Genomic DNA, 26,142 nt, shown 5'->3' with positions numbered 1-26,142 from the left:
TCCTCAGCTATTTTTCGTTATTCAGGAATTCAGGGTGAAGACATGCAAGGCTCTCAGGAACTGAAGAGAACACAGAGGTTTCAACAGTAACAATGGCGACCTGAAAAATAATGTACATGAGTTAAATTATTTGTTGCCTTTCTATAGATGCTCAGTTTACTCAGATCTTGTCCAGTTTCTTGTGTGAATTTAATATTTGATATGAAACTATGGTACAAATATCCAAAAATTCTTAAAAATGTCATATTTTGAGTAAAACTTCATGAATAAATTTAAAAGAACTTGTGATATAAGGTGGCCTATTGCTTAGCTAAACATTTTTTTTATAGAAATTTACCTACAGTTACAAATACACAATTTAATTTATTCCAAAACTTGACTGATTGCTAATGGTATATCCAATGCAGTTAACCAATTTTAAGATATTCTTATAAAGGTTCAATAAGCAGCTGTGTCAATAAAGAGCAGAAATTAAAACATGCTAGCCTGGGGTCCGGATTGTTCGTGATATTGTTTTGGGCTGGGACGCTTTCGGGCATTCAGCACTCAAGATAGTGAAGAGGGGGAGTTTGGGTGACTATCAGATAGTGAAGAGGGGAAGTTTGGGTGACTATCAGATAGTGAAGAGGGGAGTTTGGGTGACTATCAGATAGTGAAGAGGGGGAGTTTGGGTGACTATCAGATAGTGAAGAGGGGTTTGGGTGACTATCAGGTGAAGAAGGAAGTTTGGGTGACTATCAGATAGTGAAGAGAGGACTTTGGGTGACTATCAGATAGTGAAGAGGGGAAGTTTGGGTGACTATCATATAGTGAAGAGGGGAAGTTTGGGTGACTATCAGATAGTGAAGAGGGGGAGTTTGGGCAACTATCAGATAGTGAAGAAGGGGAGTTTGGGTGACTATCAGATAGTGAAGAGGGGGAAGTTTGGGTGACTATCAGATAGTGAAGAAGGGAAGTTTGGGTGACTATCAGATATTGAAGAGGGGGACTTTGGGTGACTATCAGATAGTGAAGAGGGAGAGACTATCAGATGGGTGACTATCAGATAGTGAAGAGGGAGAGTTTGGGTGACTATCTGATAGTGAAGAGGAAGTTTTGGTGACTATCAGATAATGAAGAGAGGGAGTTTGGTGACTTTCAGATAATGAAGAGGGGAAGTTTGGCTGACTATCAGATAGAGAAGAGGGAAAGTTTGGGTGACTATCAGATAGTGAAGAGGGGAAGTTTGGGTGACTATCAGATAGTGAAGAGGGGAAGTTTTGGTGACTATCAGATAGTGAAGAGGGGAAGTTTTGGTGACTATCAGATAGTGAAGAGGGGAAGTTTTGGTGACTATCAGATAGTGAAGAGGGGAAGTTTTGGTGACTATCAGATAGTGAAGAGGGGAAGTTTGGGTGACTATCAGATAGTGAAGAGGGGAAGTTTGGGTGACTATCAGATAGTGAAGAGGGGAAGTTTGGGTGATAGTGAAGAGGGAAGTCAGATAGTGAAGAGGGGAAGTTTGGGCGACTATCAGATAGTGAAGAGGGGAAGTTTGGGTGACTATCAGATAGTGAAGAGGGGAAGTTTGGGCGACTATCAGATAATGAAGAGGGGGAGTTTGGGCGACTATCTGATAGTGAAGAGGGGAAGTTTGGGCGACTATCAGATAGTGAAGAGGGGAAGTTTTGGTGACTATCAGATAGTGAAGAGGGGAAGTTTGGGCAACTATCAGATAGTGAAGAGGGGGAGTTTTGGTGACTATCAGATAGTGAAGAGGGGAAGTTTGGGCGACTATCAGATAGTGAAGAGGGGGAGTTTGGGTGACTGTCAGATAGTGAAGAGGGAGAGTTTGGGTGACTATCAGACAGTGAAGAAGGGAAGTTTGGGCAACTATCAGATAGTGAAGAGGGGGAGTTTGAGTGACTGGATAGCAAGATAGAGATCCGGAGAATAAAGAGATTAAGTATAAGTATCTATAGGTGGAACTAGGAGAAAAAAGCCCACAACTACACAAAGAAGTAACAGTTAGAGAGGCTGGACTGGAAGACTGAAGCAAGGCAGTGGGGATGGAGGTAAAGTGGAAGTCTAAAAAACGTGTGTAGTTAGGGGCTGAAAGGACGCTGCTAACACTCTCTAGTAATGCCTACAGTGCACCACGTGAGGTGCACTGACGGCACTACTGTACTACAGGGCTTTAACCAAACCGCATGAATATGGTGACGATGGTGAATTAGTGGAAAACCAAGTAACAAAGCCGTTATCACTTTTCAATATTCTTCTTAGATTACTGTTGAACTACTTAATTACTTCATTACTTAGTTATTTAGTTTCGCATACAGTAAGTTCCAAAAGTGAAGCTACAAATTTCAGAGGATTTCGTTCGAAATTCACTAACTGGCAACTACAACACGTAGCTGAAAAACTTACCTTTTTTTTTTTTTTACATTGAAAGCTAACATATGATGCACAAATATCAAATCTATGATATTTATAACAATCGTAAGAAAAATTTACGGTAAGAGTAATTATTTCAAAGTATAGTAATTACTTCAAACTATAGAAACGAAACAATTTGAAATTTTCGTTCAACACAGGATTACCAACATTACATTTGTATATTTCGAGCAATGTGGAAACAAATATTTAATATCATTGTGTAATTTCAATTATTTTAGCGAAGATGCATAAAACCATGCAAGCATCAATAGAATATAAAGGGAAAATCTCCGTAACATTAAACATAATCAACCATGAATGCGCCTAGATTCAACAGAGAAGTTGGGTGTGGTTGGTAGTTCTGATTTTGGCTTCTAGGACCAGACCATTCGGACTCTACTTCAGCTTTGGCTTTGGTTTCGACCCACGACACAAACTTAACATTATCTACGCAACCTATGAATCACCAGCCGCGTCCTACTAGGGTTGGGGGGGGGCGGACTTTGCCCCACTACCCCCATCGCCAGCCAGTAATATTGAATAAACAGGTAAATCAGTTCCCGCCTTCATTATGTTTGCAATAACTGACAGAAAGTAACCAACATTAAAAGGGTAAACTTGATTGCAAACAGGTTTTCCATTACAAATACAGAACCGTTACAAATACAGAGGGCTTCTCCAAATAATAAAAGTGTTCCCAAATCATTCAAGTCTAAGATCCACCAAGATTGACCGAAAACAACTGAAAATTCATCTATCTGACTTCCTCACTTCCTCTGCCTTGGCTTAGGCTTTGACTTTGGCGTAGACTTCCTCACTTCCCCTGACTTGACTTAAGCCTAGACTTCCTCACTTCCCCTGACTTGACTTAAGCCTAGACTTCCTCACTTCCCCTGGCTTGGCTTAGGTCTAGACTTACTCACTTTCCCTGCCTTGGCTTAGGCCTAGACTTCGTCATTTCCCCTGACTCGGCTTAAGCCTAGACTTCCTCACTTCCCCTGACTTGACTTAGGCCTAGACTTCCCCATTTTCCTGACTTGACTTAGGCCTAGACTTCCTCACTTCCCCTGACTTAACTTAGGCCTAAACTTCCTCATTTTCCCTGACTTGATAATGAAACCTAATTAATGGAAAATCATGTTTACAACTATCTAGATATCCAAACAACTCAATTTATTAAATAACAAGCCGGAAAATATATTTCCTTGATTATTGAAACAGGCCTAACCATGTAACCAATGCTAAACGCGCATATAACTTGGATTTCGTTTTTTTACCCCACGGCAACTTGTGTCTTATTTATATTTCATTCAATCAGATGCTAAACTTCTTTGGGTTTTATCAAAATAAATCATAATAACTTTCGATATGACGCTATAAAAGTAGAAAGTTAATTTACATATGACATCAGGTCAATACTTATGCACTCGGTTCCTGCTGCCACTCAATGGTGAACACTTGATATCACACATTGAGAGCTGCAAATGTTTCTACGGGGAAATTTTTTTGGGGGGGAATTCTTTTTTTTTTTTCTTTTAATAAACAATTATTTTGAACTAACATTGATCATTCACTGGGGAAACACCTTCTGTGGTTCTACAGTTAATCACTGATACTTATTATCAGATAAAGAGGATGACAATAATTGGAATAAAATATACTAACTGGCAACCCCACAAGTTTCTAAAAAAGTACGATCAATTTTGAAATTTGTAGCTTCACTTTTGGAACTTACTGTACATACTGCCCCTTAGTCAGTCTTCCATTTTCCTGACGAATGATAACGTTATTGATTATTACTAGGGTATGTGTGTTTATTGGTCTTAGTGATGTGGAGGTTTTCTCACCAGTTAGTTCAGTCATTGCATTCCTGAAACTTTTTGGGAAATCAATTTTACTAGGATATTTTAGTGACGTGTAAAATTGTCCTTTTACAATATGATGCAGCTAATGCGGAAGGTCGCGAAATTTTAGAGGAAAAATTGATAACGCTATAGACACAGTTGCTGCCACAGTTGAAATAACAAATGGACTCGACAAATTCGCCACGCAGTGTCTTACTGCCTTTTTCGTCCAGTCTCTGTCTTCAGTGAGTTTCTTTAGTTTGCCTTTTAGTTTCGATTGTTTGTCCTCCTTTATAGGCAATTTGGTCCTGAAAATAGTCAAAAGAAAGTTTTTCCTTCTCTGCGCGATTTTTAAAAGTTTTTGAAATATGAGAATACTAACTTCATTGGTTCCTTGTCGTAAGCTCAGGTGGAATGACGGTAATGACTCACGAAGCACTTGCTTGTGAAGGAACCTTAGCAACTCGAGATGAGTTTTCGAAGAGTAAGAGCGGAACAAGTTCTTGCAGGAAATGGTTTTGTGTGAAGCAAGTCTAGAATACAATATAGCCTAAGAATAAGTGGTCCTCATTATGTATAACTTGCACCACGGGAAATTAAAATTGATCATAATATACGGGGAAATTGGAACAACGAAGTGCAAGATCTTTCACCTGTACTCATAGACACTCTAAGGTAAACTATATACAGTAGAAAAAAAATATTACAAAGAAAGCTCAGTTTTACAAAAAAAAAAGGGGGAAAACAATAAGATTAAAGTAATGTAAAACCAATTAAGTTTATACAGAGGACATTATATTTGAGGTTGATCTCCGGTTTTAGTTTACTGTAAAAGAAAACTGTTGTGACGGCTTTGTCTGTACGTCCGCACTTTTTCTGTCTGCCCTCAGATCTTAAAAACTACTAAGGCTAGAGGGCTGCAAATTGGTATGTTGATCATCCACCCTCCAATCGTCAAACATACCAAATTGCAGCCCTCAAGCTTCAGTAGTTTTTATTTGACTTAAGGTTAAAGTTAGCCGTAATCGTGCATCTGGCAACGATATAAGATAGGCCACCACCGGGCCGTGGTTAAAGTTCCATGGGCCGCTGCTCATACAGCATTATACCGAGACCACCGAAAGATAGATCTATTTTCGGTGGCCTTGATTATACGCTGTACAGAAAACTCGATTGCGCCGAAGAAACTTCGACGCATTTTTTACTTGTTTTCTGTTGTTTATAGTTTGCCTTAAATGGGAAAGATGATTTCTCTTTCCTCGTGGCCAAATACTCTGTCTATATGCTTTTACATCAAGCCTTAATTCTGGTTATAGAAGGTTTACTTCCCCTTACACGTACAATCAAGGCCACCGAAAATAGATCTATCTTTCGGTGATCTCGGTATAATGCTGTATGAGCAGCGGCCCATGAAACTTTAACTACTGAGGCTAGAGGGCTGCAATTTGATATGTTTAATGGTGGGAGGGTGGATGATCATCATACCAATTTGCAGCCCTCTAGCCTCAGTAGTTTTTAAGATCTGAGGGCGGACAGAAAAAGTGCAGATGGACAGATAAAGCCGTCACAATAGTTTTCTTTTACAGAAAACTAAAAGCGGAGATCAACCTCAAATATAATGTCCTTCGTATGCACTCAGTTGGTTTTAAATTTTTTAAATCTTATTATTTTTTCCATTTTTGTATATATATGTATATACACACACACACACACACACACACACACACACATATATATATATATATATATATATATATATATATATATATATATATATATGTATGTATATATATGTGTGTTTGTGATAGTTTGTCAGTAATTTTATATAAGATATATTTGTATTTTCAAATAATAAGTCACAAATAACGCATCAGTATAGAATCAGCTTTACCCTGTGAGTAACTTAAGTCCAGGTTGTAGGTTGACTTAATATCAACAATTAATGACAGTATAATAATTCAACCTGGACCGCAGTTTTTCCATATATGAATGTTGGAGTAATATCAGCATCAACACTGAGAGCACTATCAGAAATCAATATCAGTGTATGCGAAGGAAATATTAAAGTGTAAAACGAGTTCCTAAGATTATAAAAAGGAAGTGACAAAGTGCATGAGTGACTATATGGTAAAAAACGGTAAGAAAATATGATGACACAAATTCCTGAAGACTGACCATCACGAGCGGAAAATTTTAGCAGTAAGGGAAAACAAAACCTCCATTCGAGAAGGGCAAAGTAAAAGCTTCTAAAATCCTAAAGAATCCAGCTCGACATGATAAGGATACAACAACGAATTCGCATGAAAAGATTTGTCGTGTTTCTAACAATAACGGTAGCGTTCGCTCTGTTCCTACATCCAGTGACGTACGACCCGACAGGCTTCACTCACTTAATCTATGGGATTAGATCAGACCACAAAGCAAAGTCATCTCTACTTGACCAGACGACCAACTTCAGCGTCCACAGAGAAACCACCGCCACAACTCGGCCCGTCAACTCGCCAAAGAAAAAGGTTCCAAGAAGCATCATTCTATGGACGGCATGGAGGAGCGGCTCAACATACCTGGGTGAACTGCTGGCTAATGCTCTGCCCGACACATTTTACAGGTACTGCCTTTATCTTTCCATTTTATTTTTGAAGAATAATGTTATACCCTCCAGCATTTATAAATTTAGTTTTTTCGCGTTTTATATTGAGAATTGCAGTATCATATCTGGTTCAGTCAGGAAATAGGAACAAATTATGAACTAAAATTCACTAGATAGTTATCATTACCATAATATGATAAAATGTATGGCAAAGCGCTAGTCCCCTCTATAACTCAAACTGAAGCAATAGATATTTATGGGAATCTACTCCCACCAAATTTGTTACTCATTCAAATCAATCAACGCAATTCTATTGGATGTAAAAGCCCGAGAAAAGAAGTAACCGAGCATCAGTGAAAAATGATTTAAATTATCTAAGTTCTCGAGGGTCTGCTGCAGCCTCAGAGAGCTAAAACCGCGTACAGAGAACGAAGCTCGTATTGCCCTAGGGTAAGTTCAGTGGGACAGGCACCCAACGATCCCTTAGGTTATGGTCGACTGAGCTGCTGTGCCATTCCCGTTATAGGACGATTACATTTGAAATGGAATCATTTTTAGTTTCATATACCTACATAAACATTACACGGACCCATGTTAGCCTAATGGGTATAGATAGATAAGATTTAAGGATCTTCCTATAAATAATTTCGTCCTGGATTTAAATATCGTCCAATCATCTGTTATTTCAATGATTTCAGCTTAAGGAGTAATACAAGGTGGAAGAAGAGTAAGGTGAGTTCGTGAGAGAACGAATTTTGCGTTTTCCCGCGCAGTGACGTCACTTGGAACCCAGCTGAGTAAGTGGCAAGAGGTTCATTGACTCATACTGTTTTGGAGGGAATTCGCCGATCTTTTAACATTTCAATCAGCTGATAAGAGACAACAAAGATGGTGGTATGTTCTGTGTTTGGTTGCAATAATGATGATCGCCATCGCCAAGAAAAAGGCATTTTATTTTGCAAAACTTGGGTTAATCTGTGCAAAAGGAAAGATGATTTCAACGTGAAGAATGCAAGAATATGCTCCATTCATTTTGTCCCTCGTAATATTGGAGAAAGCCATAGACATATACTTTTAGATTATCCTAAAAATGCACACAAATTTGAAAGACTCTGCTGTGCCTACTAAAGAAAGGATATAACTCTAGGTAAATATGGTTTTTTTTGCTATATCAATAGAAGAGTATTTTAGTTGGCTTAGCCTATTTTGGAATTGAAATTATGTAAGACAGAGAGAGAGAGAGAGAGAGAGAGAGAGAGAGAGAGAGAGAGAGAGAGAGAGAGAGGCCCAATTCAATATTTCTCAAATGAAAATGGTTTGGCTGACTTTGAATACAAAAATTTTGATTAATCTATTTATAAGGCATGTTTATAAAGTTTACAGTTCAGATCTTTGTATGCCTTCTTTTTGTATAATTATTTTATTTTATAAGCCTATATCTATGCAACACTTTTGCTGGATGATTGATATAATTTTCATGAAAGTAATTTTGCTTAAGCCTATTATCAACTCATTCATATTGTTTGTTAACTCTTTGTTGCTATTAGGTTCATTGCTATAAACTAAAATACCTAGGGAGCATATAGGCGCATAGGTATAGCCTAGATTTTTTTATGGGACAAGGAAAATTTATGACATTCTCTCTCTCTCTGTGTATTTTTGTCAATTCGTGGGTTAATAGTACATTACTTAAGCTAGATTCTTTCTCCTGAAGAGCTCGCTTAAAAGGCCTCCCTGAACTTGGCTGCTAAAGAAAGCTTTTTTTTTTTGTAGACAATTATCGGAATCATTTTAAGGGAGCCCTTCAGGCAGATATATCCAGCTAAAGTGAATTAACTATAGTAAGTAGGCCTAATATTATGGCCAAAACCCTTCATGATTTTCAGTAGGCATATATAAAATTATATATCGATATAGGCCTAGGTCTTTATTAGGTTAAGTAAAACTCACGACAGAATTCTCTCTCTCTCTCTTCCTCTTCTTATTCTTACTCAAGTAATATATTATTTTATCCTGGTTGTATTTCATTTACAGTAGGCTATATGACAATATATTTTCTTCTGTAAAGGGAAATACTGTATAATTTTATCATATTATAACTACTTAATAATGAGCGAATTGAACTATAAAATAATGCAATAGTGCTCTATGGCTAGAAATGCATTGCAGTATATTTGACCGTGAGTAGCTGTGGGTTCCGTTTGACGTCACTGACTCGTCTCGAGCTGCGCGTGATTCCACCTGTTCTTCTTCCACCTTGGAGTAATATACGTCAATTAGGTACGTCATTTTACAATAGACGACAATAGTGAGTCATAAATAATTAACAAGCAATGATAATATTATGAAGAAGATTGTTTCCTACCTTCCAGTCGAAGAACAGTAAATTAACACTGACGGAAGAGAACAAACAGACTGTAGTGGTCCTCATTCATGTAGAAATGACGTTTGTATGTGCAGTTTTTCATCCCCAGTATTAGTCATCGTGGAATAACAAAACTCCTAACAGACTCGCTACGGCTATAATACGGTGACTTGAATTTTCAGGTTTTAGCGAAGGAAGAGCTTTTTTCAATCTTAATTTTGCTAGTGAGGATTTGAAAGACTTTGCTTGTAGAAAATCCTCCAGCATGCAAATCCCATTGAGATTTACCTCAGAGGTGATCACACCTCACTTGCTCTTGATCGTTGTACAGAACGTGGAGCTGCTGCATACCGAGATATTATACGTATTTTATCTATTGATGATGACAGAATGATTCATTGTGACGTTAGGAGGATGCCAGAGAATAAAAGTTCGCTCAAAGGAGAAGATTTGGGGAATTTTCCCGTTGTACTGGAGTCTTTTCTTGAGATTAAGTGGTAGATGTAAAAATAGCATTATGATCACATGAGGGTTTTATGTGTAACAAGTAGGTTACACTGGAATCTTCGTCACATATTAATTCTATAAGTAGCTGGGTATGTTTTATATAGAAAAAATATAAAATTTTTTGATAGCCATTGTATCAGTCCAGAAGTCTACAGTCACATCTTTTGGTTATTTATTGAGAGCAATAAAAAGAATATTAATGCAGAAAACACACAGCCAGACTTGTATAAATGCCGTTGTAAGTTTTGTTTTTCATCCCCAGTCTTAGTTCTTATGGGATAAAACAGACTTCATTAAGAGCAGGAAAATCTAAAAAAAAAAAAAAAAAAAACAGTAAGAAAAACGGATGAGTTGCTCGATATCAGGTTCTTGATCTCCAACGAGGGCGACGTTCCGAAGAAGCGCGCGCTGGGGAATATCAGTCATCGACAGCCGCACACGATGTTCTGCGCTCGGCAATGGCAATTTATAGTTCTTTGATTGGAGGTTAGGAAACAATCTTCTTCAGTAATATTATTAGTACTAGTTAATCATTCGTCACTCACTACTGTTCTGTAGGCTATATAGTGAAATAATGTGCGAAATTCACATTTATTACTTCTTTTTTATTTATTTTTCTTAGTGTCAACATGTGTAGGAAAAGTTATCATCGTGAAGAATTTTTCGCTGAAATCAATTGAAATAATGAATTACTGGGTTATTTTCATGTGTGTAATGTTATTGAACGGATAAGAAATGGACAAAACGATTCTCAATTTTGGGTAAAATTATCATCTGTACGTAAATTAATTTTGTCTAATAGTTAAATCTATAATTTGTTTCTCCCTTTGCTTGAGCTAATCCTGAAAATACACCTTTTCATGGAGGTTCAGAAAGAAAAAACAGGAAAGTCAGATGTAGTACAAAAAATGTGAAAAAGAATTCCAGGTAACTAACACTTTAAGTGATCATTGAACAAAATGCATTGAAAGACCACTCATGGGCTCTTTCTCAAGAAGAAACAATCTGACGAACGGTTCTGGCCAGGTATGGGCACCCCTACCTCTCGGGGTGACATCTTAGAGACAGCCGCGGTAGTTTTGCTCTGCTCCTGGGTTAGGTCCCGTGAAGACTAAAGTCAATTGGAGGCGATTTTAACCGAAGGCAATTCTGGCCAGTTAGATCTGCAGTTTTCATCAGACACTTTTAGCCAGGGCCGGATTAAGCTGGTGGGAGGCCTGGGTCCCACTCTGGTGGGAGGCCCCTTTCAACTCCTATTGCATACACTACAAACTATAGTCTAATTAATCTAGTAGCCAAAATTTTTGGACAGAAATACTAATATATTAGTAGGACAGTTTTATTTAGCCTAAGTCACTTAGGCAATATGGCGCACCTACATTATTATCATTATGAAATACTAAGTCATGATTGTGACTTTTGCAAAAAAATGACAATGGGATTATTCTTCTATTTAGATGTTATTATGGGACTATTCTTCCGATGTTATAAACACAAAATAAAATAAGCATAAGTTGTTCTTACCATATTTTTTTTACACATATACAGTTACAATTATTTATATAAAAATAATAATGTAACTAACACATATAATTATAATAGCTCATTCTTTCTTATGGAGTTATATGTTAGCCAGGATTACTTTCTCGATACTTTTCTTGATTTTTTTATTGCAAATTCAAGATGATTTCGTTGAAGTCCAGTTCACGCAATATATCTGACTCGAGGCTCATTATAGTCAGATTTACCAGACGTTTCTGTTTCATGGAAGTCCGTAATCTGTTTTCAATTAACTTTAGCTTTGAGAAAGAGCGCTCCCCACTGCAGTTTGACACCATCAAAACAAAGTATATTCGTAGAGCTATCTCTATGTTTGGGAAAGTGTCCTGCACACCCTTGTCCAATATAAGTCTGTACAGGAAAAGCTGTGCTGATATCTGTTGGCTCCTCATCTGTGAATATATTAGCAAATGTTACAAACTGGCACAGTTCCTCCTTAAATGTAATATCCAAGTCATCTGGATATGCCCTGACGAGTTGCTCTGCTGTGTCGTGAAGTTCGTCTGAAGAAAGCTTTTGCAGATGTCTAAAAAAACTAAATTGACTTGATATCTGTTTGTATGCTTCCAGACGTTGGTCGAGAGAAGAGATAAACTGATCAATGACAGGCAAAAAAGTTTGTGTTCTGTATTTTTCAGAAGGGCTGAGTTGTACTTCTTCTGCATGTCCATAATCCAATGGGTTAAGTCGCACATTGCGGCGCTTCTGCCGAGATTCTGTCTGCATATAGAATGCTGAACCAGACTGAGACAGCTGTTCACCTTCTTTTTCATAAGTGTGGAAGGAGTCACGCTTTGATGCAACATAGTCTTTCAAGCTAGTCCGTGATGCCACAGCAGTATTTAGATCAAGTTTTGCGTGTTGTAGAGTTTTATTAGTTACATCTGTTCTTTGCAGAATATCATTCCAGAAGGTTGGTGTAAATTCCTGTTTCAAGCTGATTCATCTGTTTTAACAATCCTCCTGCTTCACAGCGTACTCACCTTTTTTCTTCAATGTCATCAACAATATGTTTAAGTACCTCCTTAATCTGCTCATAATCATGCTTAAGAGCCTTAATTGCATCAGCTCTGCAGGACCAGCGCGTTGTTGTGACACGTTTGAGAGTCAGTGATGAATCATTATTCTTTAAAGCCTCATCCAGAAGTTGATACCGATGGGTTGAAATTGTGAAGAAGACAAACAGCTTTTCAAGGAAGTCAAAAAATGTACAGCACTTGAGCAGCATTCTACAGCATTTTTACCAACCAGGTTAAGTGAATGTGCTGCACAAGGAATCCAGGATGCAAGACTGTTCTCCTCTCACACTTTGGCTTGAAGACCATTGTATTTACCACTCGTTGCTGATGCATTGTTGTAACTTTGTCCACGGCAGTTTCCAAGGTCTAGGTCATGTGTGTTCAAAAATTCCATCAAAGCATTGAACCTATGTTCAGCACCATGCCCTTTGTTTGCCATAAAGGTTATAAATCGTTCCACAGGTCTATCTTTCTCCATGTACCTCAATAGAAGGGTCAGTTGGTCAATGTGGGCTGCATCAGGTGTGGAGTCCAAAGAGATTGAGTAGTATTTTGACTTCTTTACTCTAGAAATAATTTCTCTGAGGAGTTGTTCACCCATTATGCTGATAACTTCTTCCATTATTGTAGATGACAAATGGTTTGTGTGACCCTTTCCACGATTGGCTTCAGTTTTGATATGATGTGCAAGAAAGTCATCGTTCTGGGAAATAAGTTCAAGAATACCTAGAAAGTTTCCATTTCTAGGTGAACCAACCAATTCGCTGTCCCCTCTAAATGCTAAGCCCCGCTCAGCAATGAAGTGAATAACGCTAATTACTCGTTTCAATACTGATCTCCAATATTGCTCAAGATGTTCAACCTGTTGTGTCAGTTCCGTATCCACACGCCCAATTGCTTTTAACCTCCCATTGAAAGCAACTGTAGCCTTCAGATGTTCTGTTGACTGCTCATGATTATGTAGACGTTCGTGTGAATGTTTCCAATCACAGAATCCAGTAGACGAGAGCAGAGAAGACTGAGGTTTTTCTGTATTCTCATCAGTCTGCACGTAAAGCAGTAAACACATCCGTTTGAGGGAGAGAAGCATAACCAGTTCCTTGTTATGACTTCCCCATTAAGATTTTGACGACGGAAGAGCCCAAGCGTACACATCCTTGGATTGCGATCCTTTCTAGGTTGCTGCTTCGAGTGTGCGGAGAACAATCTTTCATCACAGTGCTGAACTGTTGATACACCCCTTTTCAGCCAGCATTCACGCATCTGCTCCGAAATAATGGATGGCCAAAGTCCAATGTCATTGGCCCCTGGTGGGCCCTCAACTTCAGCTTCTGAAAGACATGTGTCGCTATCAGCCTCCATTTCTTTATCTTCTTCAGTTGGACCCATTAGCCTACTATTTCTGCATTTTCTTTGTCAGGAGCAGTGGCTTGGTTAACCATTTCCGCAGATTGATCAGGTTCTGCAATCTCATTACTCATTCCTGACATTTGTCTTGGTTGAGGTTGAACAGTAAAGAACTGGTCCAATTTTCTAATCTTTCCCATTTCTTCTGCTGATTTTGTTATTGCTTCCTTTGTTTTACTTCTTTTTGAAGACCCAGACTCCCAATTTCTTTTGCGTTGCCTAAGTCTGTCTCCTTCTCGATTGTCCATGCTGCTAGCAAATTGTAATCTGAAAATATATGAATTGACCATACTCACCATAAAATTAAAAATCTAACCTAATTAACAAAAAACTTTTGACAGTTCGAATAATCAATTGATTGCCTAATGTCTATTGCCTAAATCAGTGACTTAAAAAAAAACTTTCGTAATTTCTCAACATTCGTAAATTTCGTAATTCGTCCATGCCCCATATGGCTTCCTGGCTAGTAATAGGTTTGGAATGCCTGATTACACTAAATAGTGAATGACAAAAAAAAAAAGCAAGGAACAAAAATACGAAAAAAAGACGACCTCACTGTAATGCATGATTTTTTTGACTAGGGATAATTAAGTTAAAAATATACCACCGCTAGACACCACTGTAATGATAGAATTTTTTAATAGGTATTATTGATGAGAAAAAAAATATCACCGATAGGTCAGCCAGTGTGATGAAAGAATTTTGATACTGAAGAGATTAATGAACTGTAGGTATGCTGCCACCAGCCTGGCAATCTATAAGGATATCTCAGGCAGAAGAACATGTAAGGTATAAACGAGAAATGAATATTAACTTAAATTTATTTGACTAGAAAGAACAAATTAAATTGGATATTATTTATACTTTAATTATGAGAGTAATACCCGAGCTAGCGAGTGTAATACTTGTACTTTAATTAAATGTCCTTCGGAGGTTAAAGTTATCTGGTTATATATAAGTTGTTAATATATCAGTTGTTGAAGTTATTTAAAAATATATAAATAGATCAGAAGGTTACATGTGCATAAATAAGATTTGCTAAGGCATAAAAGAGTCCTATCAAATTTAGATTCCTAAAATTCAAGAAAAAACAATAGATAAATATACTTACAAAAGATTAATATACAAAACAAACAACGTGGCAAGGTCGTTTCGTCACTAATCAGCTGATTGTGACGAAACAAGCCTGTGGTGGCGTCATTATATAAATTACATTAAATGGGTGATGGGCGAGTATGAAATGGAAATTTACAGATGAAAAATGGATGAGTAATGGATGATGGAATTAATTAACATGAGTATGAATCTAAATACAACTGATAACAGCGCCACCACAAGTCACTACTTTCATCTGCTTGATCTATTTCTGCATTATCGAAAGTTTACTGGCTTACCTTTAAATATGTGCTACACTTGTATAGCTAATAGTTAGTTACCTTGACCAAAAGACTAGTATAATGTGCTAAAAAAATAGCTAACCAGGTGAATCAACCTAACCAACTTATTTATTTCTGATAACCTTGATCAATTTCTATTCTAGTAGAAGCTAAACATGAATCATTATGCTGACTTATTTACAAGTAGTTACACCCCTTTCACTGTGGCAGTTTTTACCAGTCTCATAGGGTAAATGACTCAACACTATACACCTCGAATGGCACACTCAGCCTCACTCCAATGCCACTCACAAGCAGAGCAAAGCAAAGCAAAGCAAAGACTGAACTCACTGAAGAACAGAAGCACAGAACAGGGGAGCAGCTGCAGAAGTGTTGTCTGTTTGTTGGGTGTGTTACGTGTATTGTACGCGACGCGTCAGAGCCTCTCTCTCTCTCTCTCTCTCTCTCTCTCTCTCTCTCTCTCTCTCTCTCTCATTTTATGAGAATTTTATGTTATTCGGTATAGATTTTTCAAGATTTCCGGGGTTTTAACTTTTTTTTTTCAAGCTTTCAAGACCATGGTTAATTTTTCAAGAGCTTGAAAAAATTTTTTCAAGCGCTGGCAGCGCTGGAGGGGAGGAAGAGGAAGAGGGTTTCAGAGCGTGTGACTTTTTATTCAGTCACAACTTTAGCCTAGATCTCACTTCCTGCTTTATTGGCTTGGCAATTGTTTAGTTATGATTAATGATTGAGAAGGGTAAAGATGTTTAACGTAATTACTATCTGTTACAAGTTAAAATATATAATGTCTTCTTACTCTTGGAAACTTTTAACATTGTAGCCGGAGGCTAATTCTTCGAACATTTCATCTGAACACTAGGAAACCGTAAACATGACTAGCGTAACCCGTTATTATAATTAAGTCAATTCAGATATACTTATAGATGCTATTATCTCGCGTGAGACATATAGATTAACGAGTTAGGTTGTATTCTAACTGTGACACGTCTAGAAACTTGATTTGGCCGTAATACAAAGAATACTGAGGTATGTTATTTTGCAGCCACAAATCATTACAATTTGAAACACAACTTACAACTATAGTGACACAAACATTCGTAACATTCGTATGTACGAGCATCATGTTATTGTCAAACTTAATAATAAAATTTTCAATTTGGTTAGTATGGGTGATATAAGTGCCCGATTACAATACTAACCTTATTAAATTAAAATGTATTGTTTTTATTGGTGAGAGGCCCCTTCTTGGTGGGGGGCCTGGACCCCCCTCCCTTAATCCGACCCTGCTTTTAGCAACTAAGTATATATATCACGTGCTGCCTGTTTTACAGCACGGAGCCCCTGCTTTGGTGGAATGTGAAAATTCTCCACGAGAGCAACAACGAAACCTGCAACGCCAGGCGCTTCCTGCAAGGACTCCTCACCTGTAATATTGCTTCATCTTTCGACAAGCAAGTTAAATACCTGAGTAAGCAGCCTTTCTACATGATGTACAATACCTATCTCTCCAAAAACTGCAAGAAAACCTCATTATGTGCTAAAACGGATTACGTAAATGAAGTTTGTCAGAGGGCAAATATCCACATCATTAAGGTAACGTCCAAACTATTACTTTTGTCACATGAAAATTTTTATCCCATAAATAACATTTAGCGAACAAATGAGGCTCTTTAATTTCTAGTCAAAAAAGTTTCTTTTCAAACAGATCATGTATTTCAGGTCATTTACTACAGATATGACTCTACAATGGTGAACAATTTTTTATACACATTCTATACACACCACCCACACACACACACATATATATATATATATATATATATATATATATATATATATATATATATATTATATACACACACACACACACACACACACACACACACACATATATATATATATATATATATACACACACACACACACACACACACATATATATATATATATATATATATATATATATATATATATATATATATATATATATATATATATACACACACATATATATATATATATATATATATATATATATATATATATATATATATATATATATATGTTGTAACTGATTCAGAAATGAGAGTTACACTTTTTGGCTATCGAGTAGCCCCAAATCTAGAACACTGAAGTAATCCTGACTTAGTGTATTGAGAACGATAACCACGCTTACAACTAGAGAAAATATTTGTTTGACATTCAGAGCTCAACCTCGACTACCTTAGACAGTTTTTACTTAACGAAAAGTTGCTTTGTACAATACTGGCATAGTGTGTGGGTGAGGTTTATACCCTTCAAGCTACAACAAAATTTCTGGTTAGTAGGGTGATGGCTGTGCTCTGTACAGTGAGCCTGAGGTAACCAAGTGGTCCAATTGGCTTCGGCATTAACCCACCTCCACCATAATAGCTCATTGGCATGCTTGGAACACGCAGCTCTTATTCTGAAATTTTTAGCACACCATGATTTATATACAATCATGAAGTTACAAATGATGTGAATTGGATATTATCCAATTCACACTATTTTGGGAATATCCCTGATGGGGAATTATCACTGAAGGGGAATTTTATCAGTGATAAATGGATCGGTACTGCTGGGTCTCAATCCCTCGACACAGTACCTTCCAACAACTCCAGTTGATGGTCAAACCACTGATCCACCAAGAGAGGTATAAGGTAATGCTGAATCTGCCATACTTATTTACCCGTTGAGAGCTACCATGATGGAGGTTGATTAATGCCGAAGCCAAATATAGTGTCCCTGCCCTCGACAGGTAAATATATCAGCAGATTTGGCATTACCTTATACCTCTCTTGGTGGCTCCGTGATTTGACCTTCGACTGGAGTTGTTGGAAGGTACTGTGTCAAGAGATTGAGACCCAGCAGTACCAATCCATTTATCACTGATAAAATTCCCCTTCAGTGATAATTCCTCATCGGGGATATTCCCAAAGTAGCGTGAATTGGATATTACACAACATTTGTAACTTCATGATTGTATATAAATCATGGTGTGATAAAAATTTCAGAATAAGAGCTGAGTGTTCCATACGTACCAATGAGCTATCATGGTGGAGGTGGGTTAATGCCGAAGCCAACTGTAATTTCCCAGCTTCGACGGGTAAATAAGTACAGCAGATTTGGCATTAACTTATACCTCTATTGGTGGCTCAGTGGTTTGACCGTCGACTGGAGTTGTTGGAAGGTACAGTGTTGAGGGATCGAGACCCGGAAGTACCGATCCATTTATCACTTATAAAAGTCTTCTTCAGTGATAATTCCCCATCAGGGATATTCCTGAAGTAGTGTGAATTGGATATTAAACAACAGTTGTAGCTTCATGATTGTATACAATTTATGATGTGATAAAAATTTCATGATAAGAGCTGCATGTTCCAAACATACCAATGAGCTATCATGATGGAGATGGATTAATGTTTGAAGCCAAGTATAATTTCACCACTCTCGACGGGTAAATAAGTACGGCAGATTCGGAATTAACTTATACTGCTCTTCGTGGATCAGTGGTTTGACCACCGACTGGAGTTGTTGGAAGGTACTGTGTTGAGATATCGAGACCTGGCGGAACCAATCCATTTATCACTTATAAAACTCCCCTTCGGTGATAATTCCCCATCTGTGATATTTCCGAAGTAGTGTGAACTGGATATTAAACATTTGTAGCTTCATGATTATATATAAATCACAGTGTGATAAAAATTTCATAATAAGAACTGTGTGTCCCAAACGTACCAATGAGCTATCACAGTGGAGGTAGGTTAATGCCGAAGCCAAGTATAATTTACTCGCTCTCGACGTGTAAATAAGTACGGCAGATTCAACATTAACTTATACCTCTCTTGGTGGCTCAGCGGTTTGACTGTTGACTGTTGTTGTTGGAAGGTACTATGTCGAGGGAGCGAGACCAGGCGGTACCAATCCATTTATCAATTATAAAATTCCCCTTTGGTGATATCTCCATCAGGGATATTCCCAAAGTAGAGAATTGGATATTAAACAACATTTGTAGCTTCATGATTGTATATAAATCGCAAAGTGATAAAAATTTCATAATAAGAACTGCATGTTCCAAACACACCAATGAGCTATCACGGTGGAGGTGTGTTAATTCCGAAGCCAAGTATAATTTCCCCACTCTCAACAGGTAAATAAGTATGACAGATTCGCCATAACTTATACCTCTCTTGGTGGCTCAATGGTTTGACTGTCCACTGGAGTAATTGGAAGGTACTTTGTCAAGGGTTCAAGTCCATTTATCCCCCTTCTGTGAGAATTCTCCAGTACAAGAAATGGTTAAACCATTTATCATATATATAATATTCCCCCTATATGTGAGAATTCTCCATATAGATATATTATATATATATATATAAATGGATTAATACAACATTTGTATATATCATGATTTTATATATATATATATATATATATATATATATGTATATATATATATATATATATATATATATATATATATATATATATATATATATGTATATTCATATATATATATATAAATATATATATATATATATGTCCTATTAATATCAATTCACTATATATACCTATATATATAAATAATATATTATTATATATATATACATATATATATATATATATATAGGTATATTTTATAGTTGATAATATAGTTCGTCGTCCGGTGGGCATATAACCAGCGAAGGACAAACGAATATCCAATTCAGGAAATAATATATTTTCAGTGTTACCGATAATAAGTTCACACCAGCCGAACAAGAACTCAGGACTACAGTGGATGCATTAACCCACATGGCCAGCAAGTGAGATATAAGTGGATATCGGCTCCACCTACAAATCCCGTCGAACTCAGGTGTTTGTATTTGGAGACGATATCCACCCACCTCTGCCATGTTGACCGTGTAGTGCGTTTGTCGCACGCAGCCATATTATGACTTTTTATCACATCACCGTGATTCATATACAATCAGTAAGTTAAAAACGTCCTTTAATATCCAATTCGCTCTACCTCGAAATAATATATTTTCATATATGTTACTGAAGAGGAATTTTTAGTTGATAATAAGTTCGTCGTCCGTGGGCTCGAACCAGCAAAGGACAAGAACTCAGGACTACAGTGGATGCATTAACCCACGGCCAGCAAGTGAGGTATGAGTGGATATCGGCTCCCACCTACAAATCCCCATCGAACTCAGGTGTTTGTATTTGGAGACGATATCTACCCACCTCTGCCATGTTGACCGTGTAGTGCGTTTGTCGCATGCAGCCATGCTTTTTATCACATCACTGTGATTCATATACAATCAGTAAGCTACAAAAGTTCTTTAATATCCACTGTTGCTGGCGTGTGGGTTAATCCCACTATATATATATATATATATATACTATATATATATATATATATGTGTGTGTGTGTGTGTGTGTGTGTGTGTGTGTTTACCCATTTTTGCTAACAGTCAAGAAGTTCCATCTATTGGTAGCTCGATAGTGACTGAATCAAAGTGGCTACTGGCTTCATACATTTGTACATACACACATTCTCATTCTCTCTCTCTCTCTCTCTCTCTCTCTCTCTCTCTCTCTCTCTCAGGTCTACAGCGAAACAAGCATTACCCAAAATAATTCATTTGACAATAATCTAACATAACTGGATTGCAAGAAACAAGATATGAAATAAAATGGAATACTAATGTTCACCAAATGAGCAAACATTTAAGGTGCACCATATTCAACTAATTATTGTCTCTAAATAATTTCCCCACAATAGGTCAAAATAAGTCAAAGTCCAGTATATTCCCCAATAAGTACATCTTAACCTCTTCCTCAGCGAAACTTATGAAGAAGTCAAATAAAACCCTTGTAAACAAATACATAAAAATAAAGATGGGAATTCCTCCCATGTTACTTATGAAATACAAACAATGTAGAAAATGCCAAATTCAAGTAAGATATATGTTAAATGAAAAGAACAATCCACAGTTTGGGAAATCTAAAATGTTTCCTACCTTCAAATATCAATCTTAATCGACAGATCTCAAACCACAAATCCTTCAATGAAGGCTTCTATCAATATTCGGTGTTGATCTTCGAATGGCAATTTGTTTGATAACTAATACCTTCACTCCCTGGGGCTCCGCCCCCCCCAAACAAAACATACATATGAATGAATTCTCCAGAACCTGGACATTTCCGGCGAACAAACTCACAAAGTCTTGTCGCCAGGCAGGGATGCTCTCACGTCTCAAGAATATGTGACACATTCGACACTCATACAGCTTTCCTAATCAGGATTTGTGCCAGACACCAGCTAAGCATTCTCTCAAGGCTTTTTACAATGCCTTTAGTTACACTTATTAATAAAAAATCTTCTGTGTATTGTAATTCATAAAATATCTGTGACCTATGAGCTTTTCATATATATATATATATATATATATATATATATATATATATATATATATATATATATATATATATATATATATATATATCACTAAGTCCACGTTGGAAGGTGAGTGAATATCAGGGACTTTGAACAAATACTGTCGTAGTTTATTCTACATTTTCAAGTTAACATTGAATACAAAAGAAGTTGACAGAGATTTATATACAAAAACAAAAGGTTGGGGCGGGGTTACAGTTTGTTAACCTGGGTAGCATGTAACCCTGCCCCCACCTTCTGTTTTTGTATATAAATCTCTGCCAACTTCTTTTGTATTCATTATGAACTTGAAAATGTAGAATAAACTACTAAAGTACTTGTTCAAAGTCACGGTTTTCACTCACCTTCCAACGTGGACTTAGTGATATTCTCAGTCACGTGTTCCTTCCTGCTGTATTATATATATATATATATATATATATATATATATATATATATATATATATATATATATATATATATATATATATATATATGTATGTATATATGTATATATATGTATTATACACACACACACATATATATATTACATATATATAGTGTATGAACTTACATATATAGGTGTGTGTCAATCCTCATTACATTTCCCAAACCCCTTAATTTTTTCGAATCTTTCAAAGTTAAATTTGTCTTTTGCGGTCTATTTCCAAGATTTATCTTTTACATTATCATCAATTAATAAAACAGAAAAATTATCAATTAATAAAAATTAAAATTATCCTTTTCTTTAAGTGCCCATTTTCTATCGCGACAAACTATTTTAAACTAATTTTTAATTTTCTGTGCCAACAACAGCAACAAACTTAACAGGTGGTTTGTCTGCATATTAAGATTTTAGACAAAAATGTGACTTAACAATCCAACTTCCAGAGAGGGGTACGTAGGACTTGGAGAGAAGTACGACTGACATCAGTAATAAAAATAAAAAATTTTAGTAGAGAGGAAATTTTCCCCCCAAAAGATCTATCCCAGTTGCCTAAGACTCTCTTCCGATGTTGACAGCTTCTACGATTATCCCTGAAGTGGGCGTGGCCTCTGCTGGAGAATGACGACCTTGACCTCCGAATTATCTACTTGGCTCGTGACCCTCGGGCTGTTCTAGAGTGAGTGTTGAACCGAGTGAGTTGGGCAAGTGTTTAAAATGCACACAATTTATGTAACCTTACAAGGCTGGAGATGAGTGGGGATTTGTGAAAGCAAAAGCACAGGAAAGACACGTGCTGTGGAATTTCACAAAGGCCCTCTTTGCCACTCGTCGTTGGAGGCGATGAGAAATATGGTTATGATTATTCTTGTTAAATAATCTATATCCTTCTCTATATAGACACCAAATATGTTCTCCGTAGGGTTTTAAAACAAATTTGTTTAAAGGTAATCAAATATTTTTATAATAATTATATAGGTCAATTACCTGTAATGAATTCAATATTTTATAATGGATCCAGGATTCTTTATTATTTTGTAATATCTTAAAACCTAACCATTCACAATGTTCGCTAAATCGTTCAAAACTAAATTCAGTGATCTGTTTCCACAAATATCTTGTTGACTCAGAAAATTCAAAAGTAAGTTTCAAACAGAACGTCAATGAATGCAGATACAATCACACCATTATCTTCAAACACAATCTACATAAAAAGAACCAAAAAACTCGTAAAAAGAATATCCACTGAATGCAATTGAGTATTTGACATTCGGTTACCTAAGATGGAGGTCAGCTCTTTACAACTTTAGTGAAAAGGATAATGGAAAATGTAAAAGGAACTGCTCTTTCGATACTCAATATAAAATAATAATGAAAAATAATAATCTCTGAACAATAAGGAAAAGAAACAAGTGGTTTTAATGACTTATTGCGAGAGTGTCATATTACAGGGAATCCTTCCCTTTCCTTACAAAGGTCCCGTTCCAAAGTCAACTGGTGCCACGATAAGACCTGCAAAGATCCAAAGACAGTTTGCGAGTTACTTGATGATGACCTTCGGGAAGCCAAGAAAATGATGCAACAGTTTCCAGAAAAGTAAGTACTATAATTTCATGGAGTCCCTTTGCACTGTGTAAATAGTGGAAACGAGAGTACCGTCAATAAAATAAAGGAAGTAAAAGACGGATGACTTTCTAAAATCACCGACAAGGCGAATGTATTGCCTGCCTAATAAAACTACACTGCACCCTAGTAGAGCCAACATAGTTGAGGTATGGGCTGAATGGGTTTCCCGCTGAAATAGCCAAGAAGTAGCTACATTACTGTAAGTGCAAAAGGAATGCGGGTTCGTTCTTCACTTTACGAACTTGGCAATTTCAAGGGACCATTCCTACATATAAAACGGAATTATCTTTCTCTGCAAATTACGTGCATTTGTTTTGTTTTTAAATGCACCATAAAAAAAATCCACATTTTTGTGTACAAAAATCAGTAACTATTTTGTTTTCACCCAAAACTAAGAATATACAGAGATCCTCCCTTCATATCAAAAAGATAAATATATGTTTTTCTTATAGATTAGAAAGCCAAAATACTGTTTATCGTTTGTGGATGAATAATATTCGGAACATTCAAGATTTGCTTACCTTGGTATATAAGATATATTAGTAAGAATGCCCTGCAGACTAGAAAAAAAATCCAAACTCCCATGATTATTTCTGGTGTCCTCACAGAGAAAATAAAGGAATATTTGGCTTTCATTTTCCCAACAGATTCAAATTCATCCAGTACGAGAAGGTGAGCGATGACCTGGTAAACAGCCTAAAGGATATCATGTCCTTCGCTCAACTTAGTGTGACTAATCGTCAGATGAAGATCATCGGTAGAAAGAAGGGGGATCCCAACGAGCCTTTCATCACGAGGAAGGACTCCAGAAAACAAGTCAACAGATGGCGCAAGAAGGCAGACTTCCGTCAGATTTTGACATTTCAGCGGGAATGTCTGAAGCCTCTCTCTCAATTAGGTCTTCGAATCTTCAGTTCAAAAACGGAACTTGTGAATGCATCATTACCCCTGCTGGTGTCGGGAGGCAAGCCTTGATCAAGTATTTAAAATAGGATAGATTGTTCAACTTAAAATCGGATTTTTTAAATGTTCTTGAGTACACCAGTAAAAGAAGGCTACATTCACATTATAATGATTTAAATCTCCCTAGCAGCATGACGCCATTAAATCAGAAAATTCAGAGTGTAATTGATATAGATTTCACCAGCAGCACAGTACCATTATGACAGTTTTAGAGCTACAGTCCACACGAATGTTTTTGAGCATTGGCTACTATTATCCTTTCAATGTCTGAGTCACTTGCAACCCGCGTCAGTAAGAAGAACGTTGCTTCACTGACAATACCAACAATCCTGTCATCAAACAACAACGGAAAATTTCAAATACCTAGAAGCAATCAAAGATGAGAATACAAACTACTGATATTAAGCCACAGAAGGCAACGCACCAAATTGTGTCGAATGACCTCCCGCGCACAAAGATTATACATTTGGAATCCAGTAGCAATGATTTCACGACAGTTTTTGAAGCTCATGCATATGTGCCTTTTCGTAAAATTTCACAAATAATGAAAAATATAAGTAAATCCTTTAAAGTTGTCCCTAATGCTTTTCCATATGTAATACGTAAACATATTTCTCTAGTAACTCTGCAAATTAGAATATGTATTGGTATCGAGACAACTTCGTTTCATAAAAAATAAGCAATAACTGCATACAGAAAAGATAAGCAAAAGATTTCCGTAAAAAAAGGCCAAAAGGTTCAGTAATCTAAAGGCAGATGAGTTTTGCTACTTCTTCACTTCCTATTTGACCAACCTAGTTTGTGGTGCCTTGTCTATCAATTATATTTAGTCATCTCTTCCAAGTGATAAAACTTCTTATGCCACTGCTAGTGCTACTACTAACCTGTTAATAATAATAATAATAATAATAATAATAATAATAATAATAATAATAATAATTATTATAATAATAATAATAATAATAATTATTTATATATTAATTATTATTAAAAAAAATTAAAAGATTTCAGAATGGAGAGCTTCGTTAAAATGACGAGGGTAATTTTCTTAGCCTTAAAAAATTAGGGGCATGTGCACGGTCGTCTTAGTGACGTAAAGATCTTGATGCCTTTTTAAAGAAATGGTCGAAGGGACATGAAATCCAGAGTCGAGAGTCTAACCAGCCTCTTAATGAGACAAAATTTTTTGGTTCTCTCCAAATTCGAAACCTTTTGATAAGAATTGTCTAAATTGCAGCAAATTTACTTACTGTTTACATCCTATGAATTAAGACAAATTATGCTGATGAGTAAAATTTCATTCCCACCACTGAGACAGGGGGAGAGGATGCTTAAACGGCGTTACTTGTGTCCAAACCGTGGGCAATAATGCTCGATGGAGCCATAGTTGTAGCAGTGGTGGAGTTTGTGTGCTTGAAGAAGCAAAAAAATATTTGTCAAAATGAGCGTGAATGTATAAGAGAATAAATAGCCGACTGAGGCTCTGGATGGAGCCATAGTTGAAAGTGGTTGTTTGCACAGCCAAAGTCAAAATGAGCTTGAGACGTAGCCTGCAT

The 26,142-nt window shown here is 36.7% G+C and overlaps 1 protein-coding gene across 1 annotated transcript; it reads left to right on the top strand.

Annotated features, from left to right (window-relative positions):
• The first annotated feature begins 6,125 nt into the window (after positions 1 to 6,125).
• LOC136856565 (carbohydrate sulfotransferase 4-like) lies at positions 6,126 to 24,687 on the top strand. The gene is made up of 5 exons (XM_067134420.1): positions 6,126 to 6,870; positions 16,439 to 16,700; positions 22,576 to 22,676; positions 23,474 to 23,593; positions 24,271 to 24,687. The coding sequence occupies exons 1-5, from the start codon at positions 6,536 to 6,538 to the stop codon at positions 24,596 to 24,598; spliced, it is 1,146 nt and encodes a 381-aa protein (XP_066990521.1). The 5' UTR covers positions 6,126 to 6,535; the 3' UTR covers positions 24,599 to 24,687.
• The last annotated feature ends 1,455 nt before the right edge of the window (positions 24,688 to 26,142 follow it).

The sequence above is a fragment of the Macrobrachium rosenbergii genome, chromosome 36 (assembly GCF_040412425.1).
Source record: "Macrobrachium rosenbergii isolate ZJJX-2024 chromosome 36, ASM4041242v1, whole genome shotgun sequence".
Taxonomy (NCBI): domain Eukaryota; kingdom Metazoa; phylum Arthropoda; class Malacostraca; order Decapoda; family Palaemonidae; genus Macrobrachium; species Macrobrachium rosenbergii.
This window is presented reverse-complemented; position numbering and strand designations above follow the sequence as displayed.

Bases quoted from the DNA above. Each gene is read 5' to 3' on its own strand.
- LOC136856565 (XM_067134420.1), top strand. From the start codon at position 6,536: ATGATAAGGATACAACAACGAATTCGCATGAAAAGATTTGTCGTGTTT. The intron at 6,871-16,438 runs GTACTGCCTTTA...CCTGTTTTACAG, and splicing joins CTGCCCGACACATTTTACAG to CACGGAGCCCCTGCTTTGGT. The intron at 16,701-22,575 runs GTAACGTCCAAA...CGATGTTGACAG, and splicing joins CAAATATCCACATCATTAAG to CTTCTACGATTATCCCTGAA.